The following is a 22,506-nucleotide window of genomic DNA, read 5'->3' as shown; positions in this document are numbered from 1 at the left end:
TGACAGCTGACTGCTAACTTTTTAGAAATTTTTGCAAGCTGGTTGTCAAACAGCCATTAAGAAAAGATCAAGTTATATAAAGTTACAATGAAATAAATTATATTTTTAAAAAAAGGTAATAAAAACTCGTCACTTCCTAATTATTTCACTACACGTTGCTAGTATCTCTGTTCTTGAAGTTATTTATGTCTGTCGTAGGGGTCGCCAAACTTTTTCTGTAAAGGGCCAGGCAGTAAATATTTTAGGCTGTGCAGTCCACGGGCTGAATGTGGCCCCGGTCTGCTGTATCTGTGCGGTGGAAACTTTACAGTGGGAGACATCTCTTCCTAACTCCGTGTTCAGTGACGCATGTTGGTAGCTTGTAATCGGCCACAGTGGTTGTGTTTACACCAGGAAAATTGTCAAATGCTATAAATCAGGGCTTTCCTTTTTTTCGGCAGGCTGAGTCTTGAGCACTTACCAGCACATCATTGCATACGGTGATGAGCAAAACCGGAATGAAGCCTGCCCGCTTGGAGGATACAGTGTGTTGGGGTTTGTGCATCATTTCCTGGGGGGGATGCAAGGAGGGAGCTGCGCACGGGCTGGCAGATCTCCACTGGAGACCAAGCTGAGAGGGGGGAACATCCGCCTGCAGGTGTGGCTGCTGGAAGTGGCTCAGCTCGACCCCTCCTGGGCTGCCCATTGGCCTCGTGCTCTCCTCCCCATCAGGGACTGTGCCACCTCGTCAGATTCCTTAATCAGCAGCCTGGGTGGCAGAGGCGTCTTCCCCTTCTGAGTTCACTCCAGGGGAAACTTTGGAGAACCAGGAGTTGAGACTGTGAGCTCACGAAGGCAGCAGAATCCCCTGTTCACGATGGTGTCCCAGCTCCTAACATGGAGCTTGGTACACAGTAAGCCCTCTTGAACCAGCATGCTCTTGAACCACAGTGCTAGTTCGCAGTGAGAGCAGACCTGGCTCAAACGAGGAGGCACTGCCAGCAAAGAATTCAGAAAATGACAGGTTTCTCTGGTGAACTGGACTTTGTTTGGTGAACGGGCCTGTAGGAGCCCGAGGGGAGTGAAGGCTGCATGAACTGCTGTGCACTTCCTGTTGCTCTGTAAACCTCTTGAGTTCAGTGTTGGAAGGGTAGACTCTCAGGAGCCTGGACCATGCTTTGGAGGGTTCTGGAGTCCCATGGCATTGAGGGACAACTGGGGCACATAGTCCAGCCACAGAAACTCAATGGGCTGGTGTCTCCCACAGAGGGTGGGCAGTGCCAGGGATGGGCTTCTGCTGGAACATGACAGTGGGGTTCAGATTCATTTCTAGGTCAGGAACCCGGGATAATGGGAGGTGAGGACTCTGCTATGAGTGACCTCACTTCTAGTCCTAGAGGCTGGGGACTTGACTATCACAGACTGAGTACTAATGCCATCCCATCTCGTCCTGTCCCAACTTACTAACCCAATCCATCTTGTGGCTGGCACTTTGCAAAGCACAGGGAATATGTGAGTTTGATGATCAATCATTGCATATTTGTTGAGCACCGGCTACGTGTAGACACTGAGCTAGTGCTGCTGTCAACCAGACACTTCTGGTGTCTTGGGGGCTCTATCTCACTGATTTCAAACTAAAATCAAGAAATATTATTATCTAAAGATGACATCCATGGAATCCAACATTTTCTTCCTGAGTGCCTGCTCAAGAAGATGTTACAAAGGAAGACAGTTGTAATGTCTCCCCAAATCCCCATATGAGTGGGAAACACATGGGATTTGAGGTCAAACAGAATCTCAGGTTCAAATCTTGGCTGGATCCTCATAGCTGCCTGGCCCTCAACTTCCCCACCCTTCAGGTGGGGTTAATAATAATTCCTACCTCCTGGGTTGGTGGGGAGGAATAAATGCAAACAAATATGTAGAGTTCCCAGCACAGAACATGGCCCTTGGGGACTAGTGTTGTCCACTCTGCTGGGTTAGGCAGCTCCTGTTCCCAAGCATAGTGTAGTCACTGTGTTTTTACATTGTCCTAGACTCTGAGCTCCATGGTTTGTGCTTGAATCATGAGCTCTGGAGTCAGAGAAACCTGGGCTAGTTAGCTAAGTGAGCCTGGAGAAGTCATTTAAGCTCTTTGTGCCCTCATTTGCAAGAGTGGATAGGGACAGCACCCATGTCATACGGTTGCTGTGAGAAGAAAATGATGTGTGCACACAAAATTCTTAGCACATAGGAAATCTCAGTCCACCGTGGCTATTATAGCAATTATACTACTATTAGTATCAGTGCCTGGCCTGCAATTGGCATACAGCAGGAGCTCAATAAGAGTCTGAACAAATGACCTAATTCCACCCCTTAATGGACTGGGGGTTTCTTGGCCACAACCATCCTCCACACCCAGATCTCTCGGGTTTTCTCCTTCTAGTTTGATGATTTTCTGGAGGCTGTTGAAGTTCTGAGCTTGAAGGAAATGCCAATAAATTGTGGGGAGTCAATGAATTTCTAATTTTGTAACCTGACTGTACTCCCCCTACCCCCTTTTGCCCATGAGGGATGCAGGCTGGGACCTGCCTTCCCCGGCCTGCCTGCCCCCAGCCCTGGCCAGGCTCAGGGGAGAGGGTCCTGGGGGAGCGTCTCCATGCTGTCTGCTCTTGGGAGAGAGGGAGGTGTGAACAATTCCCAGCGCAAGGACGCTGTGGACATTCTGCGGCACTCACGATTCAATTCAACACACGCTGCACACGTTCACGTGTTCACGACAGAGGCACCTTCACTTCACACAAAGGCAACAATCTGGGGGTTTAATGTTATTAGCTGCAGGATGGAACGGAGGGAAGAAAGCCTGGCTGAGGAGCTGGCCATTGGCTAGGTGGCCTTAGGAGCTGCGGCTTGTGATGGCAGAAAGGGAATTTTTCGCTTCCAGGCTGGAGGCTGTGACACTGTGGTTGATTCCACAAAGGCCCTTCCAATACGATTCTCTCCCGGGCTGGTGCTGGGCCTGGGGACCCAGAGAGGAATAACCAGGTCCGAGCCAAGCGAGGGGGTGGCTGTGTTACCTGGGTTCCTAGAAGAGGCTCTGTCCCCAGGGACAGAAGGAAGGAGGGGGCTCTCTCTAGCAGGTGTGAGCAGCCCCCAGGCCAAGGGAACATCTGTCTTATGGCCCCATCTGGCCAGCCTGGTGGGCAGCCGGGGCCACGGCGGAGGTGTCAGAGGTCAAGTGGTCCAGCTTCCCCCCACCCCACCCCAGCCCGGGCCCTCGGGCTGCCACCTGGCCGCACCTGGGCCGTCGTGTCCCCTTGTCTTCCCCCCGAGTCCCGCGGCGGGCGTCGGGGGTGGCGGTCGCTCCGGCCCGCGGGCCGCCCGGCTCAGCACCCGCCTGGGCACCGGCGGGGGCGCGGCCGGAGTGACGTCACGCCCCCGCCCCCGTGGCCCCGCCCATGCCCCATCCGGGCGGGGCGGGCCGGGGCCTGTCGGGGCTCGCCCGCCCTGCCCCCTCCCGGCCGCCCCTCCCGTCGGGCCGCGCCTCCCCCAGTCCCCGCCCGGCCCGCGGACTCCGCCCGCGAGAGGCCGAAACCGCGGCGGCCGCCGCCGTTGCCGCCATTGACGTCAGAGGGGCGGGCACATGACCCCGCGGGGACCAATCGCGCGGGCGCCCAGCGGCTCCTGCCGTCGCTCGGCCGAGCCGGCCCCCGCGGCCCCCGCCCGCCGCACACTCGCCGGGCCGACGCGCAGCCACTCGCACCGTCCACACGCGCGCGGGCGGCGCGGGGCCCCCGAGACACGCCCGCGCCCGCCGCTGCCGCCCCCGCCCCGCCCCGCCCCGCGCCGCCCCCCCCCCCCCGCGGCCGCCGGCCCGCCCCCGCCCGCCCGGTCCCGCGGCCGCGAGCATGCACCCGACGAGCTAGGAGGAAGCGGGAGCCCCGCAGGAAGCGCCCAGGCCGGCCGAACCCGCCGCGTGCGCCGCCCCCGCGGGCAGCGCCCCCTCCCTTGCGGGCTCCCCCAGCCCCACGCCCCCCCACCTTCCTGGGGGGCGGGGGGGTGCGGGCCGCCGGACCCCGGGGCCCCCGCCGCCCCAGAAGCCCCGCGCAGCCCCCGCTCCCCGCCCCCCGCCCCGGCGCGGCCATGGATCTGACCAGCAGCTCGGGCGGCGGCGACCCCCGGCAGATCGAGGAGACCAAGCCGCTGCTGGGGGGCGACGTGTCGGCGCCTGAGGGCACGAAGATGGGCGCCGTGCCCTGCCGCCGGGCCCTTCTGCTTTGCAACGGGATGAGGTACAAACTGCTGCAGGAGGGCGACATTCAGGTCTGTGTCATCCGGCACCCGCGGACCTTTCTCAGCAAGATCCTCACCTCGAAATTCCTGAGGCGCTGGGAGCCGCACCACCTAACGCTGGCCGACAACAGCCTGGCGTCCGCCACGGTGAGTCGCTCTGGCGGCTGCACCCCCGCGCGCCCCTCGGGCCGGGCTGCGCCCCGCGGCCGCCCCTCGGCGCTGCACCTGGAGCCCGGGGCCTGTGTGGCACGGGGGGTGCGGGGGGCCGCGGAGAGCCGGGGCGCCCCGCTCCTGGCCTGCTCCCGGGGCTGGATTTGGGCATCTGAAGCCCACACGAGCCCGCGGGGCTCGGGGGAGACCCTCAGAACGCTGGAGACGTGTGGCCCCCCCCCTAGGCTGGATGTCTGGGGACCTTGTGCCCCGAGCTCTTGTGTTTCTGATGGCGGGGGCTTTGGGATCGACCCCGGGCTGGGCCCCGATGGTGGTGGGGGTTCCCTCTCTGGAAGCCCGTGGCCCATCTGGATCTGAGCTGGAGGAGAAAACAAAACACGACCCAAAAATTAAAAAAAAAAAAAGCAAATCAAAACCTCAAAACCCCCAAGCCCCAAGAATTTCCAGAAGCTGGTTCCTTTCTTAGCTTTACCCGTCCTTTATTCTTTTTCCTTCCTGGGGCTGGCAGGCGAAACTGGGTGCTTCCCTTTCTGAAAATCTCATTCGCACATTGGGAGGTGGAAGTGGAGGGGGAGGGGGCCGTGGGCCTGGAATATCTCCAGCCCGAGGGGGGGTCGGGTTCTCTGTGGAGCCTGGTTGTGGAGCCTTGGTCTCGCATTGTCTGTGGAGTGTGTGTATATACGTGTGTTTTGCTGCTGGAGGTTTTATTTGGTAATTGTTATTGTTTTTAAATATATGGCTAGGACTGGGTCAGCCGGATGAGATGGAGAGGAGAAACCATTGATCTGTTTCTGAAATCCAATCTGCAAATGGTGGCCTTCTTCATACGTGGAGAAAGACAGCAGTGGTGGGGGGGTGGGGGTGGCGGGTAGGAGCCTGAACAGGATGCTTTGTGTTTTGAAACAAGGACAGTTTCAAATACAGCTGGTGGCTTGGGCCTGAGCCTTGCTGTGGGGGTCCCATCCTCTTTGGAGAGGTGGCCTGTCCTCCCCAGAATGTACACGGCCCCCTGGGGCCACCGTGATCCTGTTTACTAAGCGCAGTGGGAGGGGGGCAGAACCCAATGCCTGCCCACACCTGTGCCAAGAAAACCCAGCCAGGAAACAGGGTGTCGCTTACATGGCATGTCACAAACGTGTAGCGTGTGTAGACATTTCCCCAGCATCCGTGTTCCCTTGGCGGTGTGTCACAGGCCATGACACATGCTCCAAGGAATGGGGAGGGGGAAAAGTTAGCCGAAGAATCCTACTCTTTGAATCAGCCCCCCAGCCTCCACCCCAGAGCATTGTACACACGAGGACTTTTATTCTGAATTTGGGGTCTGACATGCTTAGAGCACCTATTTTCTCTTTCCTGTGGGCACGTTGGTGCAATGTCTGCAAAGACTCCTTTCTCGGGGAGGGATTGCTGGTTGCCGGGAGGCCGCCCAGTCCCGGTGTCAGGCTGGTGCATGTTCTTAAACAAACCCGTCCCGCGCCACAGGCCTCAGCATTCAGCTTTTCAATTGATGGAGGGAGAGAGAGTCTCAGAAAATTGGCCAGCACAGAGTGTTTCAGATTCGGGGAGGAACTGGTGACCTCGGCACCTCCTGCCTGGGGTCTGGAGTCCCCAGATCTGGCTTCACAATTTTCACCTGGCTCAGGGGCACTTTATTGGGCTTAATTTTTGTTCTCCCATATCTCAAAATGAAGGGGAATTGAGGAGGGAGAATGGTTGGGAGGGATAGTGACCTGCCATGGGAAGGACAGGCCGAGGGCCCTCCCCCGCACCCCTGGGAGTTGCCAGGATGAGTCCCCTGCTGCCAATGTCCTCGGTTTGGGGGAAGCCAGCTCTGGAGACTGAGGCCCCCAGCTTACCTGCAGTTGTTCAAGAGGCATGTCTGAGAAGGAGGGAAAGGGAGGGAAGACTTAAGCAGCCTGAGGCCCCTTGCCCACCATGGCCAGCCAAGGTGGGTGGCACCTTAGGTAGCTTGGGCCTGTCTGGAGAGCACCTGCGATCTCCAGTACTGGGACGGAGGGTCGTCCATGCTCTGGCGTTAGGAAATGTGGAAGGAGGAACTACAAGGAAGTGTCCAATGGACTGGCATAATTCCCTCTCTACTGCCTTTCGTCACCAAGCCCCGTAGGCAGGGGGTGTCCTGAAGTCTCGTGCTTGCTCCATGGTGGGCTCCAGAGGGGGCAGGGCTCTCCCTGCCAGGGCCTGTGAGCATGACGGCGGGGCTGCTCGGAGCCGGCCTGGCTGGAACAGTGGCCTCCAGGGCAGAGGTGGGGTTGGGCCTGCCACCAGGGACCTTGTCCCATCGTGAGACACCTGGTTGGTGTCCAGGCTCTCGGGGAAGCAAAGGAGCCCCTGTGGGGTTTCCCTGAGGCCTGGGCATTATGTAATCTGTCTGCATTTTATAGTGCTGCCGAAGCACTGTATTGAGAAATATTAGCCCAAATGAAACAAAGGTGAATTGGAGGGCAGCTCACTACAACAGAAAGCCTTTGCAGCCCTGTGGCTTTGTCGTAGCCCCTGGCCCAGCCTTCAGCTGCCGTGTATCAAGTATGTTTCATATAGGGTCGTATCCTATCATGAAATGAGCATTATCCATATTTTAAGCTGTCTACACAGACCAACTCAGAGCCATCCAGTGAATAGTTGGTTAATTGTATGGGCTTCACGAATAAGACACAGAGTGATTGATCTGCATTCAAACCAATAAACAAAGCAAATAATCTTTTTTTGCCCAAACCAGTTTTGGAAACTGTCTACACTGATCCAGTTAACTGAATTCTAAGAAATTAAGACCAGGCTTCCAGGACCACGGCTATATCAGGCTGGGTTACAAGCGTACTGGGGCTCCTGCTCCCACCTGGCACGTAATTTCAGCTGGGTTCACCCCTTAGGCTGGACCTGTCTTGGTTCTCTGCTAGGGAGATCCACAAAGGGGCCTGATGCTGTGGCCTCAGCCTGGGGTCCAGGGACCTGACACCCCTCCAGGTTGTCTTAGCCCGAGGAGCCAACTTTGCCTTCTGTGGGATCAGGTTGGAGCTTGCCCTGCCCCTCGTCTCCTGGGCCGGTTACTGATTAAGTCTTTGCGGAGCCAACAGCGTGCCTGACATGGCTTGTGGCAGCGGCCAGGTTTGATGCACCCTGTACTTGGAGACTTTGGATCCGGAATGCTGGTGAACAAAGGAGGAAGCACACAGGCAACAGTGACCCGGCTGACTCGGGAGGGGAGACGGGGAGGCGTGGGGGACCCAGACCACACCTAGGAAGGGCCCAGCTGGTCGGTCAGGCTGTGGCCTGGACATGGCGCCTCATTCCCCTTTTGTATCCAGACTTCCCGGTCCGTGGCCTCCCTAGCTCTTCGCAGCTGTTAACCCGGGTGTCGGTTGTATCGATCACGGGGAGTTCTGCACAGGCAGTTAGGTTCACCAAGACCAGAATCCATTTTGCTGTTCTCATCCCCGGGTTGAATTTGATCACCTGCTAGGCATGTTTGTCTGCGGCGAGGGCTTTGTCTGTAGCCTTTGTTTCCCCTGCACCAAAGAAATACAAATATGCCACTTACCTTTTATTTCATCTTACTTTTTAAAAAATGTGGCACGCGGTGTTTTAGAATGGTGGGTCTGGTCAGAAAAGTCCTTTATTCGTTTACCAAACAGGGGTTGGGGCACAGGTGACAGCAGGTTCTTTATTCTCAAGCCATAATTCATCAATGGCTTGTTTCTACATTTTCACCACTCTGCTGTTTGATTGAAATGTTTCCGGGCATCTTGTCACGGGTAGGAAAGAGAAGCCACCTTAATTCTCATCAGTTTCTTTAGTCTGGTGTTTTCTTGGTGGGGGGGTGGTGTCAACCATCTTCTGAACCCGGCTTTGTTTAGCAAATGCTTCCTGAGCACCTACTGTGTGGCACGTGCTGAGCTGAGGGTTGCACATCCAGATGGTTGGTTTCTACTTGAGACTAGAGATCTGTGTCCTCCAGGGTACTCACAAATCCCATGGCAGCTCATCTGTGTGCGTGCGCACGCGTGTTAATTGTTTTTTCATTTCTGTCACATACACCCCTCCCCAGTGGCCCACCCTTCCCGCCTTTGATTTATTTGATGTTTTTTTGTGGCAGTTAGTAAACACGAATCTTCTTTCCTTTGCATGCTAATTGTCACAGAAAGATTTTGGAGTATATCACATTTATTTCCTAGACAACTTGTCTGACTGGAGATGGTAGAGGGGAGGGGTGGAGACAGGAGAGGAGAAAAAGTCAAAATTCTCTGTGAAATAGCGCACGTGGTCTGCCTTCCCCAGGCTGTAGTACGCAAGTGTGTTTTAAGGAGGGAATAAGTTTTGTTGCTGCCACTTGCCCGGTGCCGTCTGAGATGTCCTTCTTGGCCGTAGTGACGTTGTGCCAGCGCAGGGAGAAGGGATCTCACTGCACGTGGCTGTGCCCTCCTCCTGGCTGGTGATGGAGGCGGTGGGTGCTGCAGGCTTGGGCTCCTCGGCCCACAGGTGGCTTGTGTGCCGGCCCCACCAGCTCCTTTGCGCCTCACCCAGCAGTGGGAGAGGGCACTTTGGGGTCACTATCCTGGGCAGGGCTCAGGGGGAACCTGGTGGCAGCAGGCAGTGTCCTGAAGACAGAGCTGTCTCAGGGCACCTCACTGCTGGCCTTGGGGTGGGAGGCTGGCCTCTCCTCCAGGCCGGCCGGGGCTGACTTGTCCTAAGGGTACCCAGCTGGTGTTCTGTGGAATGGACATTTGCAATGGTGGAGTTACGCCTTATCTTAAAGCAGTAAATGAGATTAAGGGAGGCGGCCAGGGGTAGGGTGTCCCCGCTATGGGCCAGACAGACTTGGGCTTTGCTGTCTCATGGCACTGGCTCTGGGTTCCGAGGGTACAGCTCCCTGGCTGTGTGTCTGCCAGCACGTTGCTGACCCTCACTGGGCCTTGTTCTCCATCTGTAGGGCACCCCACGCATAGAGTTGCTGAGAGGATTGGAGATAATTCAGTAAGCACCTACTAGTACAGCCAGTAGCACATAGTAGGAATGGAACAAGTGACCAGCATTCCAATTCCTGTTTTCCTGATTGCCGTGATAGAGCTTCGTGAAATTCTGTACAAATGGGAGAGATTATTGCTATTTAAAGATGGGCAGTCTCCAGAAGAGAGTCTCTAGAGATGAACAGTGCATTTGGGAAAGTTAGGGGTATTTAGCAGATGTCATACATATGAAGGCAATGAAATTGTTGCAAGCAGTTTAAGAAAAATTCCTCAGGGGGCACAGTCTAGTTTCTTTTAAAAAAAGCAACTTTTTTTTTTTTTTTTGAGAAAATGAAAACAGTCATGCATGCATCAGATAAATTCAAATAGTACAACAAGGCACATACTGAGAAATAAGGCTTCTCTCTTACCGTACGCCCCCACGGTGGCTAATGCTGCTGCTGCTTTCTGTGTGTCCTCGGTGGCCATTCCAGACGTGTACACACAGCTCTGCCCTGTTTTGGAGATCATTCTAGATCTGTGCACGTGCAGCTGCCCTGCTCTTTCTCGCTGCTGCCTAGCGGTCCGTGGGAGAGGCGTGCCGTAGTAATATGAGGAGGCCGTCCCCCATCGATGGGCGTTTAGGTTAAGCCCAATTTTTTGCTATTTCAACCAAGACACTTTCTATTTTTATTTAGTGGAGTTGCTTTTATTTTGATAATTTGGATTTTTTCCTCTCACTTCTTTGGGAGAGAGAGCTGAGCCTCTCTTCAAAGAGGGAAGGGCAGTGTTGCCGGGAGTCATGGCTGCCTGGAGTCGTGCTTTGGCCTGGCTAAATGTCACCAAGCAAGGAACCCCCTCAGAGGGTCTGAATGAACACAGGGGAACAGGGGGCTCTGACGAAGACATGCTGCCCTCTCCCCACAGGACAGGGTCTGAGCAGCTCCACCCGAGGGCATCGTTTTTATCCCAGACTTCCTGCTTTCCCCAGGATGGAAGCCAGGCCCCCGGCCCCATGGTGGAGAAAGAGAGGAAGTGAAAATCTCTCTTCCTTGCTCTGGCTGTGGGTATGAGCCACCCGGTGTATTCAACAGGCACTGAGGGAGGCTGAGTGCATTTTGAAAGGAAGCTTCGCTTACATCAGCAGAGCCCCAGTAAAGGGTGGTGAGACGTGCGCGTGCACGTGGGGGAGGTGTTTGCTGTGTGTATGAGGCAGAGGGGATGGCAGAGAAAACATTTCTGGTATTGAGATTGTCCTCTGTCTTCAGGAGCCATTTCCTTACCCCTGCCACGTGCGAAACGTTTGCGCTGATGTTTGGGGTGTGCAGTGAGGTTGCAGGAGGAGAACATGGTCAGACGCAGGGCAGTGGGGTAGTGAGGACGTGGGCTTTGAAATCAGACAGGCAAGCTCCAATCCTGCCTCTGCAGCTTCCCAGCTGGTGGCCTTAGGCAGGTCACCGAACCTCTGTCCTTGTCTGTAAAGTGAGGATCTCGGGGACTTCCTTTCAGCACTGGTGTCAGGGGTGAGTCAGGTAAGGCATGGCAGCTCCTTCGGGCCTTCAATCAACAGATAGATATCGCCTTGCCAGGCACTGGGAAGAAACTGCGACCCTGCCCTGGTGGAGCCTGTGTTGGTGGGGGTGAGTGACAGACAGTAAATATAACATCTGTGACAGGGAGAGTCAGGCTCAGTGGCTTGAGTCTGTAATCCCAGCACCTTGGGAGGCTGAGGTGAGAAGATAGCTGGAGGCCAGGAGTTCAAGAGCAGCTGGGGCAACATTGCCAGACCCCGTCTCTTAAAAAAAAAAAAAAAAAAAAAAAAAAAGCTGGGCAAGGTGGTTGGGGAGCGGCAGGATCGTTTGAGTCCAGGAGTCCGAGGCTGCAGTGAGCTGTGATCATGCCAGTGCACTCCAGCCTGGGTGACAGAGTGAGACCTTACCTCTGAAAAATAAATATATTAAAAAAATCTGTGAGGAGGTCATGGGTAGAACAAAGCAGGCAGATGGGTAGGGTTAGCAGGAGGTGGGAACTGGGAGCTGCTGCTGGGCCAGGTGGGCAGGGAAGGAAGGATGTTGATGTCTGGGCGAAGAGCACTGCAGGCAGAGAGAACAGCAAGTGCAAAGACCCTGAGGTTGGATCCTACTTAGACATGGCCCAGCGAAGTGGCTGGTACCTGTTAGTGCTCCATAACTGTTAGTTTCCTTCCCTCTGCTCTCCAGGAGCTGTTAGCATCTATTAAAAAAAGGGGTGAGCACCTAGAATATGCTGAGTGCTGGGCACACAGGTGGCACCATGCCCCATAAAACTTCCATTCTAGGGCTTTTGTTGTATGTTTTTTCTTTCTTTTTTTTTGAAACCTGGCTCCCTCCCAATGAATAATGAAGGAATAGCTTTGTAGCAGTGCTTTAAGAGACTCTTAAATTGCAAAGCCCAGCAAAACTTTTAAAAACTAGCTCCCTTTGTCCATAACTAGGTTCAAAGGATCCTAGGATCTAGAACACACTAATGATCTAACTCACCTCTGGCTTTGCTGGTGGGCACGAGGTCAGGGGAAGCGTGTTGCCCAAAGACCCTTACAGATGACTCAGCAGCCCATCTGGGGTTCAGACCCACACTCTGCCTTCCACACTGCCCTGTGTTCATGGCTCTACTGCTTCGAAGCCATCATCAGAAATAATGGTATGGTGAAAGCCACTAAACTGATTAGGCTGGCTGGGCTCTCTTTGGACGGGAGCAGCTGATCTGCATTCTGCAGTCCCTGAGTGGGTGGAAGTAGAGGAATCAGACAGGGAAACAGGCTTCCTGTGGGCAGGGCTGGCTGAATCCAGCTCAGGTGTGGTCATCTGGAGAGGGAAGACAACACCGGAACTGCTGTGAGCTTCTTTGGCATCCTGGGCCAGGCCCGGGCTCCTGAGAGGTCCAGTGGAGCTGGAAGTTAGAGCCCACAGTCTGGGCAGACCAGGCCCGGCTTCCCTGCCTGCCATTTTGGCTCCCTCTGACCCGGGTGAGTCCATGGTGCGTGCTAGTGTAAGACGCGGTGGGGAAGTGGAACCGTGGGTGCGGAAGGTCTCATGTGTTAGCCAAGGGGGCAGGCTGCCGTGACAAACAGCTCCACATCTGGGTGGCTTCATGCGGCTCAGTTCTTTCTCACGCCACGGTCCAGTGTGGTCTCCAGAGGGTTCTGCCTTACTTGATCATGTGGGTACTTGGGTGGCTTCGTCTGTGTCCTGGCTCTGCCGTCCTCCCGGTCCTCCATTTGGCGGGGATGGGGAAAGAGTGAGCCCCACAGACAAGCAGGTTGTAGTCTGGCCAAATTGATGGGTCAGAACTCAGACCTGTGGCCACACCCCAGTGCAGGGGGGCTGGGAAGTGTGCTTTAGATGTGTGTCCAGGAGGAAGAGGAGACCATGAGATTGATGACTGCTCCCACCCTGGGGCCCCCAGGATCCTTGGGACATAGCCCTGGGCCTTGAGATCCCCAAGTACAAAGAGGAGAACTGCTTCCCTGGAAGGGAAATGCAGACCACGTGGTCTCCTCCAGTGCCAGGGCTTGAGGTTGGTGGCGGGTCCGCCAAGCTTGCAGTCTGCCCCGGTGGGGAGTAAAGTAGGATAAGCAAATCTGTCGTCAGAGGTGGACCTACATGTTCCTGATCACAAGGACATTTATTGTATACCTACTGTGTGTCTGGCACAGTACTCATTTAATTTTCATGGCAGTCCTATGGGCTTATTACTATTATTCCCATTTTAGAGATGCTATGATGGAGACTCAGATGAGGAGAATTGGGAGGAGGAAGACTTGAGAGTCAAAGCCAGGTCTGACCCCATGCTTGTGTGTGTCTGTCCCTCAGTGTGTGTGCACCTGTTGGATACAAGTAGTTATTTCAGCCTCCTGGAGAAGCATCTTAGTTAGAAATAAGTGGGCTTATCCGTTTAGGGTTTGCCAAGGTTTGGCAGAAATTCCTTGGTGAATTTGTCAAGTAGGCTCAGGGAACTGCTGTTAGAAAGTGAATGTCAAGTATTTGTAGAGGGTAAGCATCAGGTGCTAAGGTTATAAATTGAATACTGGATACCATGTGTGCAGAATGAACGCTCCCAGGTGCTGCACTGGGGAAGTCAGACACACTCCTTCTCAAGGGGTTGCAGTTGAATGGACCTATATCATTTTTTAAATTTTTTATTTATTTATTTTTTTCTGAGACAGAGTCTCACTCTCTTGCCCGGGCTACAGTGCCATTGCGTCAGCCTAGCTCACAGCAACCTCAAACTCCTGGGTTCAAGCAATCCTGCCTCAGCCTCCCGAGTAGCTGGGACTACAGGCATGTACCACCATGCCTGGCTAATTTTTTCTATATATTTTTAGTTGTCCAGCTAATTTCTTTCTATTTTTAGTTGAGACGGGGTCTCGCTCTTGCTCAGGCTGGTCTCGAACTCCTGAGCTCAAACGATCCTGCTGCCTCAGCTCCCAGAGTGCTAGGATTACAGGCGTGAGCCACCGCACCCGGCCTTAATGGACCTATATTATTAATACAGTCATACACTGTGGGGCAAAGCACACATCCTTAAACAGGTGGACGTCCTGTCCTGCTGTTTGGAGGGAGGAATGGAAGCGGGCACAGGGATGGGTGGTTTCAGGAAGGACTCCTTCGTGGGCGAGATCCTTCTGGACGGACAGAGGTGGGATTGAGACTGATGGACGTGGGTTGGGGGGCATGGGCAGAGGCCACAGTGGGCAAAGGGGCAGGCCGGAGCGGCGGGCCGCGTTCTGGGAGGTGGGCACCGTAAGAGAGCGTAGGATTTGAAGACAGAGGTCGGGTCGCCTCCTATTGCAGAGTGTACCAGCGCACGGTGATGAACGCTGGTTCCCAGACTATGTTCAGATGGATGGTGGTTTACGATGCGGAGGGACTGGGGACCAGCCAGGCAGCCAGGAGCCCGGGGTGCCACTGAGTGGAAGCTTTAGGAGTACAGGGATCTCTGAGTCACGAGGGCCAGGCAGTTAGTCACAGCAGTGACCATGCAGCGGCCACTCACGTGTGATCAGTGTTTCCTTTCGCCAGGCGCTGCGCTGGGCGGGTTGTACCGGTGACCCATATAACCCAGTAAGGTACTGTTCCTCTTTCCATTTTACAGATGAGGAAACTGAGGCAGTGCCTCTCCGCAGACGTTCTCTGGATGAATGAATGGTTGGGTGGATGAACAACCTGCCTAGTTGAGAGGTCCATCCTGTTGAAAGGGAAGGGCAGCACACATTCAAATCTCTACCCTCCCTTCCCTGTGACCCTGTGTGCCTCTGGCCCTCCCTATGGTGGCATGTCACACTGTTGCCTTCCTCCAGGGCTGCTCCTTCCTCCAGAGTGAAGGAGAGTGTGTGTATAGCGTCCCTGACACACTGCCCAGCACGTGGTTTGTGCAGCCAGCTCAGTGTGGTACCAGCCCCAGGGTTCCTGGCCCACCTCCACAGCCCATGAAGAGTGGCAGTGTTAGTGCCAGGCTGCTGGGCTCGGCCTGGTGAGGTCCTGGTGGGCGCTCCATCCCTGGTGCTCTCTGACTCTGAGTCCCAGGCCTGGGGCCTCTGCTGGGAGCTCTGCAGGCTCACAGGGCTCCCCTTCCTGAACCTTCCCTTCCTGGAGGCCCAGCCCCTCCCTGGGCTCTCAAGAAGGTGGTCCCGTTGGGCTGCAGCCTAGGCCAGGGGGATGGTTGGGCCCCTTCTAGGTGACACAGGAGTGGTGCTCTGCCTTGTGTCTGCAGTGGCGGAAATGCAGTGGGCTCACGGGACTGCCCCATTGGAAACGGGAACAGTGACATGCTGACATCTGTCTGTTGCTTTGGTTTCATGACCCTGTGACTGAGGCTTGCTTCAGGGGTGGGAAAATGAAAGAGCTTGACCTGTCCAGCAGGCCCATGCTCCTGGGCTTGGGGATCCCAGCAGGGCCAGCCAGAGCCCAGAGCCAGATGTATGTGGTCTAAGGTGGAGTAGAGGTGACTGCGGGACAGTAATGATCATTCCCTCCAACTGTCTTGACTCCGTAGACGTATTGTGCACTTAATCCTCATGTCAGCCCCATGAGGAGGTGGGAGGGAAACTGAGACCCTGACGGTTTAAAGCTTGTACAACTGGGACCCAGGCGGCCTGGCTCCAAGAGTCACGATGTCTCCTTGGTGGAGCTCGAGCGCAGGAGCCCCGGCAGCATCACCAGCCAGCAGCGGTAACAGCAGCTAACACTTGCATAACGCTTGCTGTGTGCTGGGCACTGCTCTGAGCCCTTCATGGAGGTGAGCTCTTGTTTAATCCTTGTGACGCCCCTGTGAAGCGGTGCTGTCATTGTCCCCATTTTACAGAGGAGCAAACTGAGGCTCAGAGAGGCAAGGTCACTGCTTACTCAGCTTGTAATGGTGGAGCCAGCATTTGAACCCTGGCTGTCTGGCTCCAGAGTATCACTGTGTGGCCAGCGAGCAGGGTTTTAGTGCTCAGAGCAGAGTGTCAGAAAGGCCCATGTGGCCAGATGGTTCCGTGCTGAAAGCAGGGCCTTGCAGAAGAGCAAGCGTGTGGGCAGAACAGAGGGATCCACCCTGCATGGAGCGGGGCCCTCCTGTCCTGGGAGCTTCCTGGTGCCCAGCAGCATGTAGCGTTGGCATCTTCCTGCAGACCCGTGTCCGGAAGAGCCGTGGCGGAGGTTTGCTTCTCCTCTGCCCCTTGTTAGTCTTGGGGTAGTCAGCTCAGCTCTCGGAGCCTCAGCTTCCTCACCCGAGATGGCCTGACCCGGAGGGGCCGCTCTGATGGAGCTGGCCGCGATGACTTGACCGCAGTGAGCATGAAGTGCAAAGCCCACCGCGCAGCGGGCCGCCCGCCCTGCCTGCCGTCTGGGCCCAGCTCTCCCGCGCCTGGGAGCTTTGGCACAAACCTCTCCTTTCTGCTTGGAACACCGGTCCCCCCCTCCCCCTTGGCCCCCTTGGCCTTCCAGGGAGGGCCACCTTCCCCGGTTGGAGCCAAGACAGCGCTTCCCCAGCTGGGCGGCCCAAGGGAGCCTTTGCCCGTCCATGTCACCAAGTCACCTCCCCACTTGTAGAAACAAAACTAAAATGATCACACAGGGATGATAATGATCTTATAAAAATTAAAGAAGGAAAAAAATTCCCCCAGTATCCCACCACCCGGAAATCACCCGTATTAACATATGAGACACGTGCACACAGGGAGCAGTATTGGGTCTTACCGGGCAAGCCTAGCTCACCAGATGCCAGGATGTTTTCCCCAACAGTTGTGACAACCTACAACGTGTAAAAAGCAGACACTGTCCCATGTCCCCCAGGGGCCACGTCACCTTGGGCGAGGACCACTGTGTTCTTCATTTAATCGTCATACCCACCCCATGAGGTCCGAGGTCCGGTTTTCTGGAGCAGGCACGGGCTGCCTGGGCTGCCGTCCCACCCTGCCCCGCAGTCACCTTTTCTCTCCAGAACTGGCCTAGAGGGGCCACGAGGAACTGTGTGGGGGCTGCAGGGGCCCCAGCCCATGTTGGCACCGTGTGGGGCCAAGAGCTGGTGGGCCGCGACACCCTAGGCCCCCAGAAGGAAATCCCGCCTGGTTGGGTTTGATCCCTCCCAGCTGACCCCCTCCCCCACTGTCCCTGCCTTTACCCTGATGACTCAGGACTTCAGAGATCTGGGTTGTTGAAAAGGGGAATTGCATCATGCCAATAAAAAAGAGAGAGGAAAATTAGCATTAGAAAGTTTGGGTGTAAGGAAAATGAGTTTGAAACCTGTTTCTTGCATCCTGTCATCCTGTCTCAATTGAAGCAGGTGTTTTATGGGGGGTGGTTAGAGGGTGGAGCGGAGAGGGAGTGGCTGGGGTAGGGAACCTACTCCCTGGTGCTTCTGAAAAGGCCTGCATCGGCTAGACCCAAGCCCCACCCAAGGCCGTGCAGTGAGTCCCTCTGCTTTTTGGAGCTAAATAAACCCCATCACCGGGAAAGATATTAAAAAGGAAGGTTCTGGAGTTGTGTGTGGGTCCTGCCAGCAGTTTTGGTGAAGGGGTATGGGGTGTTGGGCCAGGGAGCATTGCAAATATGAGCAGTCTGGGGGCTCTTCTGATGCCCCCAGCGGTAAGCAGGGTGCCCTCTGGGCCGACACAGCCCTAGTAGGGGGCGAGGCCAGGGGAGCCGATCTCAGCCCCCACCACCCCCAGCTGGGGCTCCTGGGTGGGGGCCCACCCCGCCCAGCCAACCTGAGCATCCTCTAAAGGGTCTGCCCCGCCAATCGGGGAGCAGGAAACGCCTTGCCTCCACTAGGAACCCGCATAGTTTCCCTGCTTGGCAGGAGCTGGAAGCCTTAAAGACCCTGCCTGCCCAGGTCAGTCCTTCCCTAAAGGTGGTGAAGAGTACTGGCCAGTTTCTTTTGAAACCAGACGTTTCATGCGAGGCCATTTCATCAGGGGTGTGATCCGGCTCTCAGTTTCCTCCTCTGGAAGCGAGGAGGGGAGAACACCAGTGCCCACCCTCCCAGGTTGTCCTGAGAATAAAGGAGACGGTAGACGGGAAGTGCTCAGCGGCGTGTGGACGTACGGTAAGTGCTTGGGAAATGTTTGCTGCTGCTGCCACCAGTGCCATTGTTATTGTGGCTACCGCTTCTGCCCATGCCCAGTTCCTGCAGGACTGTGAACTTGAAAGCAGGGTTTGGGTTCAGTTATGCAGGAATATGTCAATACAGTCCTTTCAGTGCCCATCGTGGATAGGGGACCTCGGGGCCACAGGCTGTGAAGGGACAGAAAAGTCTCACAGTTTTCTTGGAAACACTTGCCCTGTCTGGTGACCTTGGAGTCAAGGGAAGCTCCTGTAGGGCATGCCCGTGACCCCTTGCTGAGACCCCAGGCACCGGCATCTGGAATGGGCCCCCAGCCCCTGTCCTAACCCCAGCCACCAAGTTCCCGACCTGAGTGAGACGGAAACCCTCTGTCGGGAGGTTTAAGACATTATTGGTGGTTTTCACCTCAGCTTTCAGCAGCAGTGCTTGGGAAATAAGATTTTGATCTCGGAAAATATGATTTAAAAACAGAATTGAAAGTCGCTTTTATTTTCTAAACGATATTGCCCTTGACACATTCACTGCATCCGACTGGTGGCCTCGGTGTGAGCGCACCCGGGGGAAGTGCTCGCAGCTGTTTTAGGGACGTCCACCCCGGAGGGGGCTTTCTGCCTGTAATCCCCCGCTTAGGTCTGCGAAGACCAGGGCCCCTGCTTTAGACAGAGCCTGGGAAGCAGCCCCTCTCTTTTGGGACAGCTCGCTGTGTCATCTCAGCCTTGCTCACGCTGTCAGGAGGTGACCTGGTTTACCTGCTGCCAGGTAGAGGGGTTTCTTCCTCCCAGCCCCGCTCGGCCCACTTTGGAGGGCCGTAGAGCAGGCCCAGCAACCCAGGTGGCTTCTAGAGCTCTGAGTCCAGTCCTCTGCCCACCTCCTGGTGTTCCGCAGTGGGGGCGGGAAGCTCCTTGCCTTCCTGATGGATGAGGCCCCCTGTGGAGCCTTCTGAGAGGCGGGGTCTGGCTCCCCTGGCCACCCCAGGGTCAGCACAGGGTCTTGTGCATCTCCCTCTGCCTCGGGACCTCCTTTCCCCTCACTGCTCTGGAAACCCCGCCCTGTGTCAGCAGGCCTTGAGCCCTCTGGCTTCCCAGTGGGTCTGGCCAGTGCAGAGCCTGCGGGGGATGGCGGGAGGAGGAGAGTGAGTGGGGACATTTATTCCCCTGGCTTGCATCCTTCTGGTTGCCATGGGTGGGCAGAATCTCTCAGCCACGCCTCTGTCATGTCACCCCTTCTACCCAGGTTTCTGTAGCTGGGCCTTCCCATGTCCTGTTGGGCCTAAGGGTAGGAACACACGGAGGAGAAAGGGCATGACCAGCTGTCCTGCTTGCCCAGGACTGCCCCAAGTTTTGCACTGAGAGTCCTGTGTCCCAGGAAGCCCCTCAGTCCCAGGCAAACTGGGACAGTTGGTCACTCTAGGTAGAAAAACATCTCTTGCACTTTCCCTGTACTCCGCCTACACCTTAGTATATTGTCCTTTTGTTAAAATTTCCTCAAATTGCACCATTTTGTGTCTGCCATCTGTTTCCTCCCAGGACCCTGGCTGATACACCAGGAACTCGAGGAGAATGGAGTTGTTTTCAGAGCCTCCTCCCTTTAGAGTTCATAGTAACCAAATGGGCATAGTGCTAAACATGGGAAGAAGAGATGAATCTCTTGTACTTGGACTTTTTTCTGAAAATCTCACCCCTTTGAAGAAAAATGGTGATGTTCATGATGATCGTGGCCCTTTATTTGCCCACTTATTATAGGCTCGCTCTTGAGAACTTTGATGGACTATTGTGTTTAATTATTATGAAGTTTTTCTAGGTTGAAGGAAACTGAGGCTTAGAGAGGTGAGGTTGTTTGCCAAGGCAAGAGGTCCAGCTAGGGTTTGAACCCAGTGGAGCTCCCTGCGAGGTTACCACGCTCACTGATGAAGTGTTTTACAACCAAGGCCAAGCCAGACCAAACCCACTCTTTTGCAGCGTCTGGCATGGATTGGGTGTCTTGCTGGGTGTGCAGGCCGTGGATCTGATGTTTCCCCTTCCTCCCTTGTTGCAGGGCTGTGAGCACAGAGCACGGCAGGACTGGCTGGGCGGCCAGTTTGTCTTGGCTAAGTTCAGCTAATGGTCCGTGCTGGAAAATGTTAGTCTATTTTTCCTTTTCCATTTGCCCCTTCCCCCCTTTTAACTTTTATGATTAGAATCAAAGCCAGCCAAGGTTGCAAGAGAACCTGCAGGTCAGCTGGTTCTGGGATGGCAGATACAGACACATGCTGCTGCTCCTTCTTGCCTCACCCACATAGACACTGCCAGTCCATGCTGGCATAGTCGGTCTTCCTAGCGAGCCCAGAGGCAGCCACTACCAATCAGTTCTTGGCATGCAACGGGAAGCCTGTTTGCCATTCCTGACGTAGTCCAGCCTCTCCCACTGTATAGGTTAGGAACGTGAGGCCCAGAGTAGTTAACTGTCCCTTGGGGGGCCACTGGGGATGTGGCGCCTTCTCCACACCAGGGTGCTCGCTCTTAAGAGATGACTTTGGGTTAAAAGTCTGTTGTTTAGGATAGAGCTTGAGCCCATCCTTCGAAGTGAGGTATCATAAGAATGGAAAAACACACACCACGTGTACTCGCCATCAGATTGGTACTAATTGATCAACACTAAGGTGCTCACATGCTAGTGATATTCACTGGGTGCCCGTCAGGTGGTGGGGGGTGGGTGAACTCACCTAATGGAGGTAGAGCGCACCGTATGGGGGAAGGGCAGGCTTGTAGCGCTGGCTTGGGCGAGGCAAAGGCATTACAAGTAACCAAAATGTTTGTATCCCCATAGTATTCTGAAATAAAACAAAAAAAATGTCTGATGTTTAAACGAAATGTGCTATAGAGGAAAGGACCCGGGTTTTGCATAGCAGAGCACGGATCTGGGTTAAAATCCCCGTTCTGCCTCTTACTGGTTGTAACATTGGGCAGATCGCGGACTTCTTTGGGCCTCGTCTTTGAAACTGGAAATTACAATCCCCACATTTTAGGGTTATGAGAATAATGACATGGTATATTTGTCTAACATTCAGCAGGTATTTATTGCGTGTCTAGTATGTGCTGGGCACTGTTCTCGGTGTTGCCTTGGCAGTGAGCTGTGTAGACGCAGCCCCTGCCTGCAGGGAGCTGGCTGCCCTCATAAGGACGAGGCTAGTTTTCCTTCCTCTCTTTCTTGGAAACCTGTGCAACCGTGTTGTGATCATTATCTTTTAACTTCTCTTATGTCGTATCCACTTACATTGTGGCCCATTTATGTGTCACCTGACTTGCTTTGGGACATGATTTATTTTTTCTTTCCTTCCTGGTCTTGTTTCCATCCTTATATCGGGATGGCTGGTCAGTGAACCAGTTTGTAAGTCACAAAGAATAGAAATGACAGACTCTTCCCTACTGAGTGGATGTTCTGGGACACTGGGTCTAGACTTCGGTGAGTGACATACTCCTTTTGAAAATTTGGTGAAAGCTATGGATCCTTCTGCTGGCAAAATAGCAAGATGATGGGCTTGTAAAATTTAGCATCTGTATGTTTTTTAGCGTCTATAATATAGGCATTCTTAGGGATTAATGGAGACCCCCTCCCCCAGGCCGTAAACCAGTCTAGGGAGCCTGTGAGGCTTCACCAGCAGGAAATGGAACTTTGTGTGGAAATAAACATGTAAATGATAAGTCCTGTTTCGCTAAATAGAAAGATCAAGGTTTTTATTCAGAGTCTACTCCTCTGGCTGGGAAAGTGGGGTTTGTCAGTGTAGCATTTTCTGTACTTGGTTGAGCTTGTGTTTAGTCTTCTTGGTTATGGTGGAATATTTTTCCTTTTATCCTAGTCTGGAGTTTCAAGGTTGGCACTTCTTGCCCTTAAAATGTTTATTTTAAGATTTAGAACAGTTCTTCAGTCTGTGATAAGGCAGAGGGCATCACTGAGGGTGCGTCGTGGTGGAGTCCAAGGGCCATTCTGCTGGGACCAGGCAGATGGTGGCTCACGGCTCAGCTCCGCCCCAGCCCCCAGATGGTGTGACCTTGGGCCGCCTCACCTCTCTGACCCGTAAAGCAGAGGCACAAAGTGACCAGAAACCCTTGATGGTCAAGGATTAAAGAATACTAAGCATGAAAACATATGCCTGGAGAATATCCAAATAGGCCAAGGCAGATTTTGCATGTGGACACCTTGGATCTGGGAAGTGCGGCTCCTTTGTGCTCTAAAAGGTTGCTATTTTTATTGAATCTTTCTTATGGTAGCTACGTGGCAAATTCAGCTCAAGTGAGCAGAGCTCCCTCTGTGAGGTGGACGATGTGTGTAATCTTAATGTGCTTCCTCCTCCTGGATGCTGAAGACTCAATGTCAGCAAGGCCAACCAAGCGCTGTTAAAAGAGGCCAAGGGTCTTCCTTGGTTGTCAACTTGTTAGGGACCCCAATAAACGAGTTTCCTCCTTGCCTTTGATTCTTCCAGCGTAAGCTGGCACAGATCTTTAGCCACACCATGGAGTGAGACGTTATTTAAATGACTAGAGAGAGGGAGAGGGAGAGAGGG

The 22,506-nt window shown here is 54.5% G+C and overlaps 1 protein-coding gene across 1 annotated transcript in view; it reads left to right on the top strand.

Moving 5' to 3' along the window:
- The first annotated feature begins 3,688 nt into the window (after positions 1–3,688).
- Positions 3,689–22,506, top strand: part of LOC123625065 (c-Maf inducing protein) — a 233,675-nt gene continuing 214,857 nt past the window's right edge. Inside the window, exon 1 of the mRNA XM_045533279.1 lies at positions 3,689–4,398. Coding sequence (XP_045389235.1) covers positions 4,102–4,398 — 297 coding nt within the window. The 5' untranslated portion in view covers positions 3,689–4,101. The remainder of the gene's footprint in view (positions 4,399–22,506) is intronic.

Source organism: Lemur catta, chromosome 20 (genome assembly GCF_020740605.2).
Source record: "Lemur catta isolate mLemCat1 chromosome 20, mLemCat1.pri, whole genome shotgun sequence".
NCBI classification, from domain to species: Eukaryota; Metazoa; Chordata; class Mammalia; order Primates; family Lemuridae; genus Lemur; species Lemur catta.
Note: the sequence above shows the minus strand (reverse complement) of the source record. Positions and strands in the feature narration are given on the sequence as shown.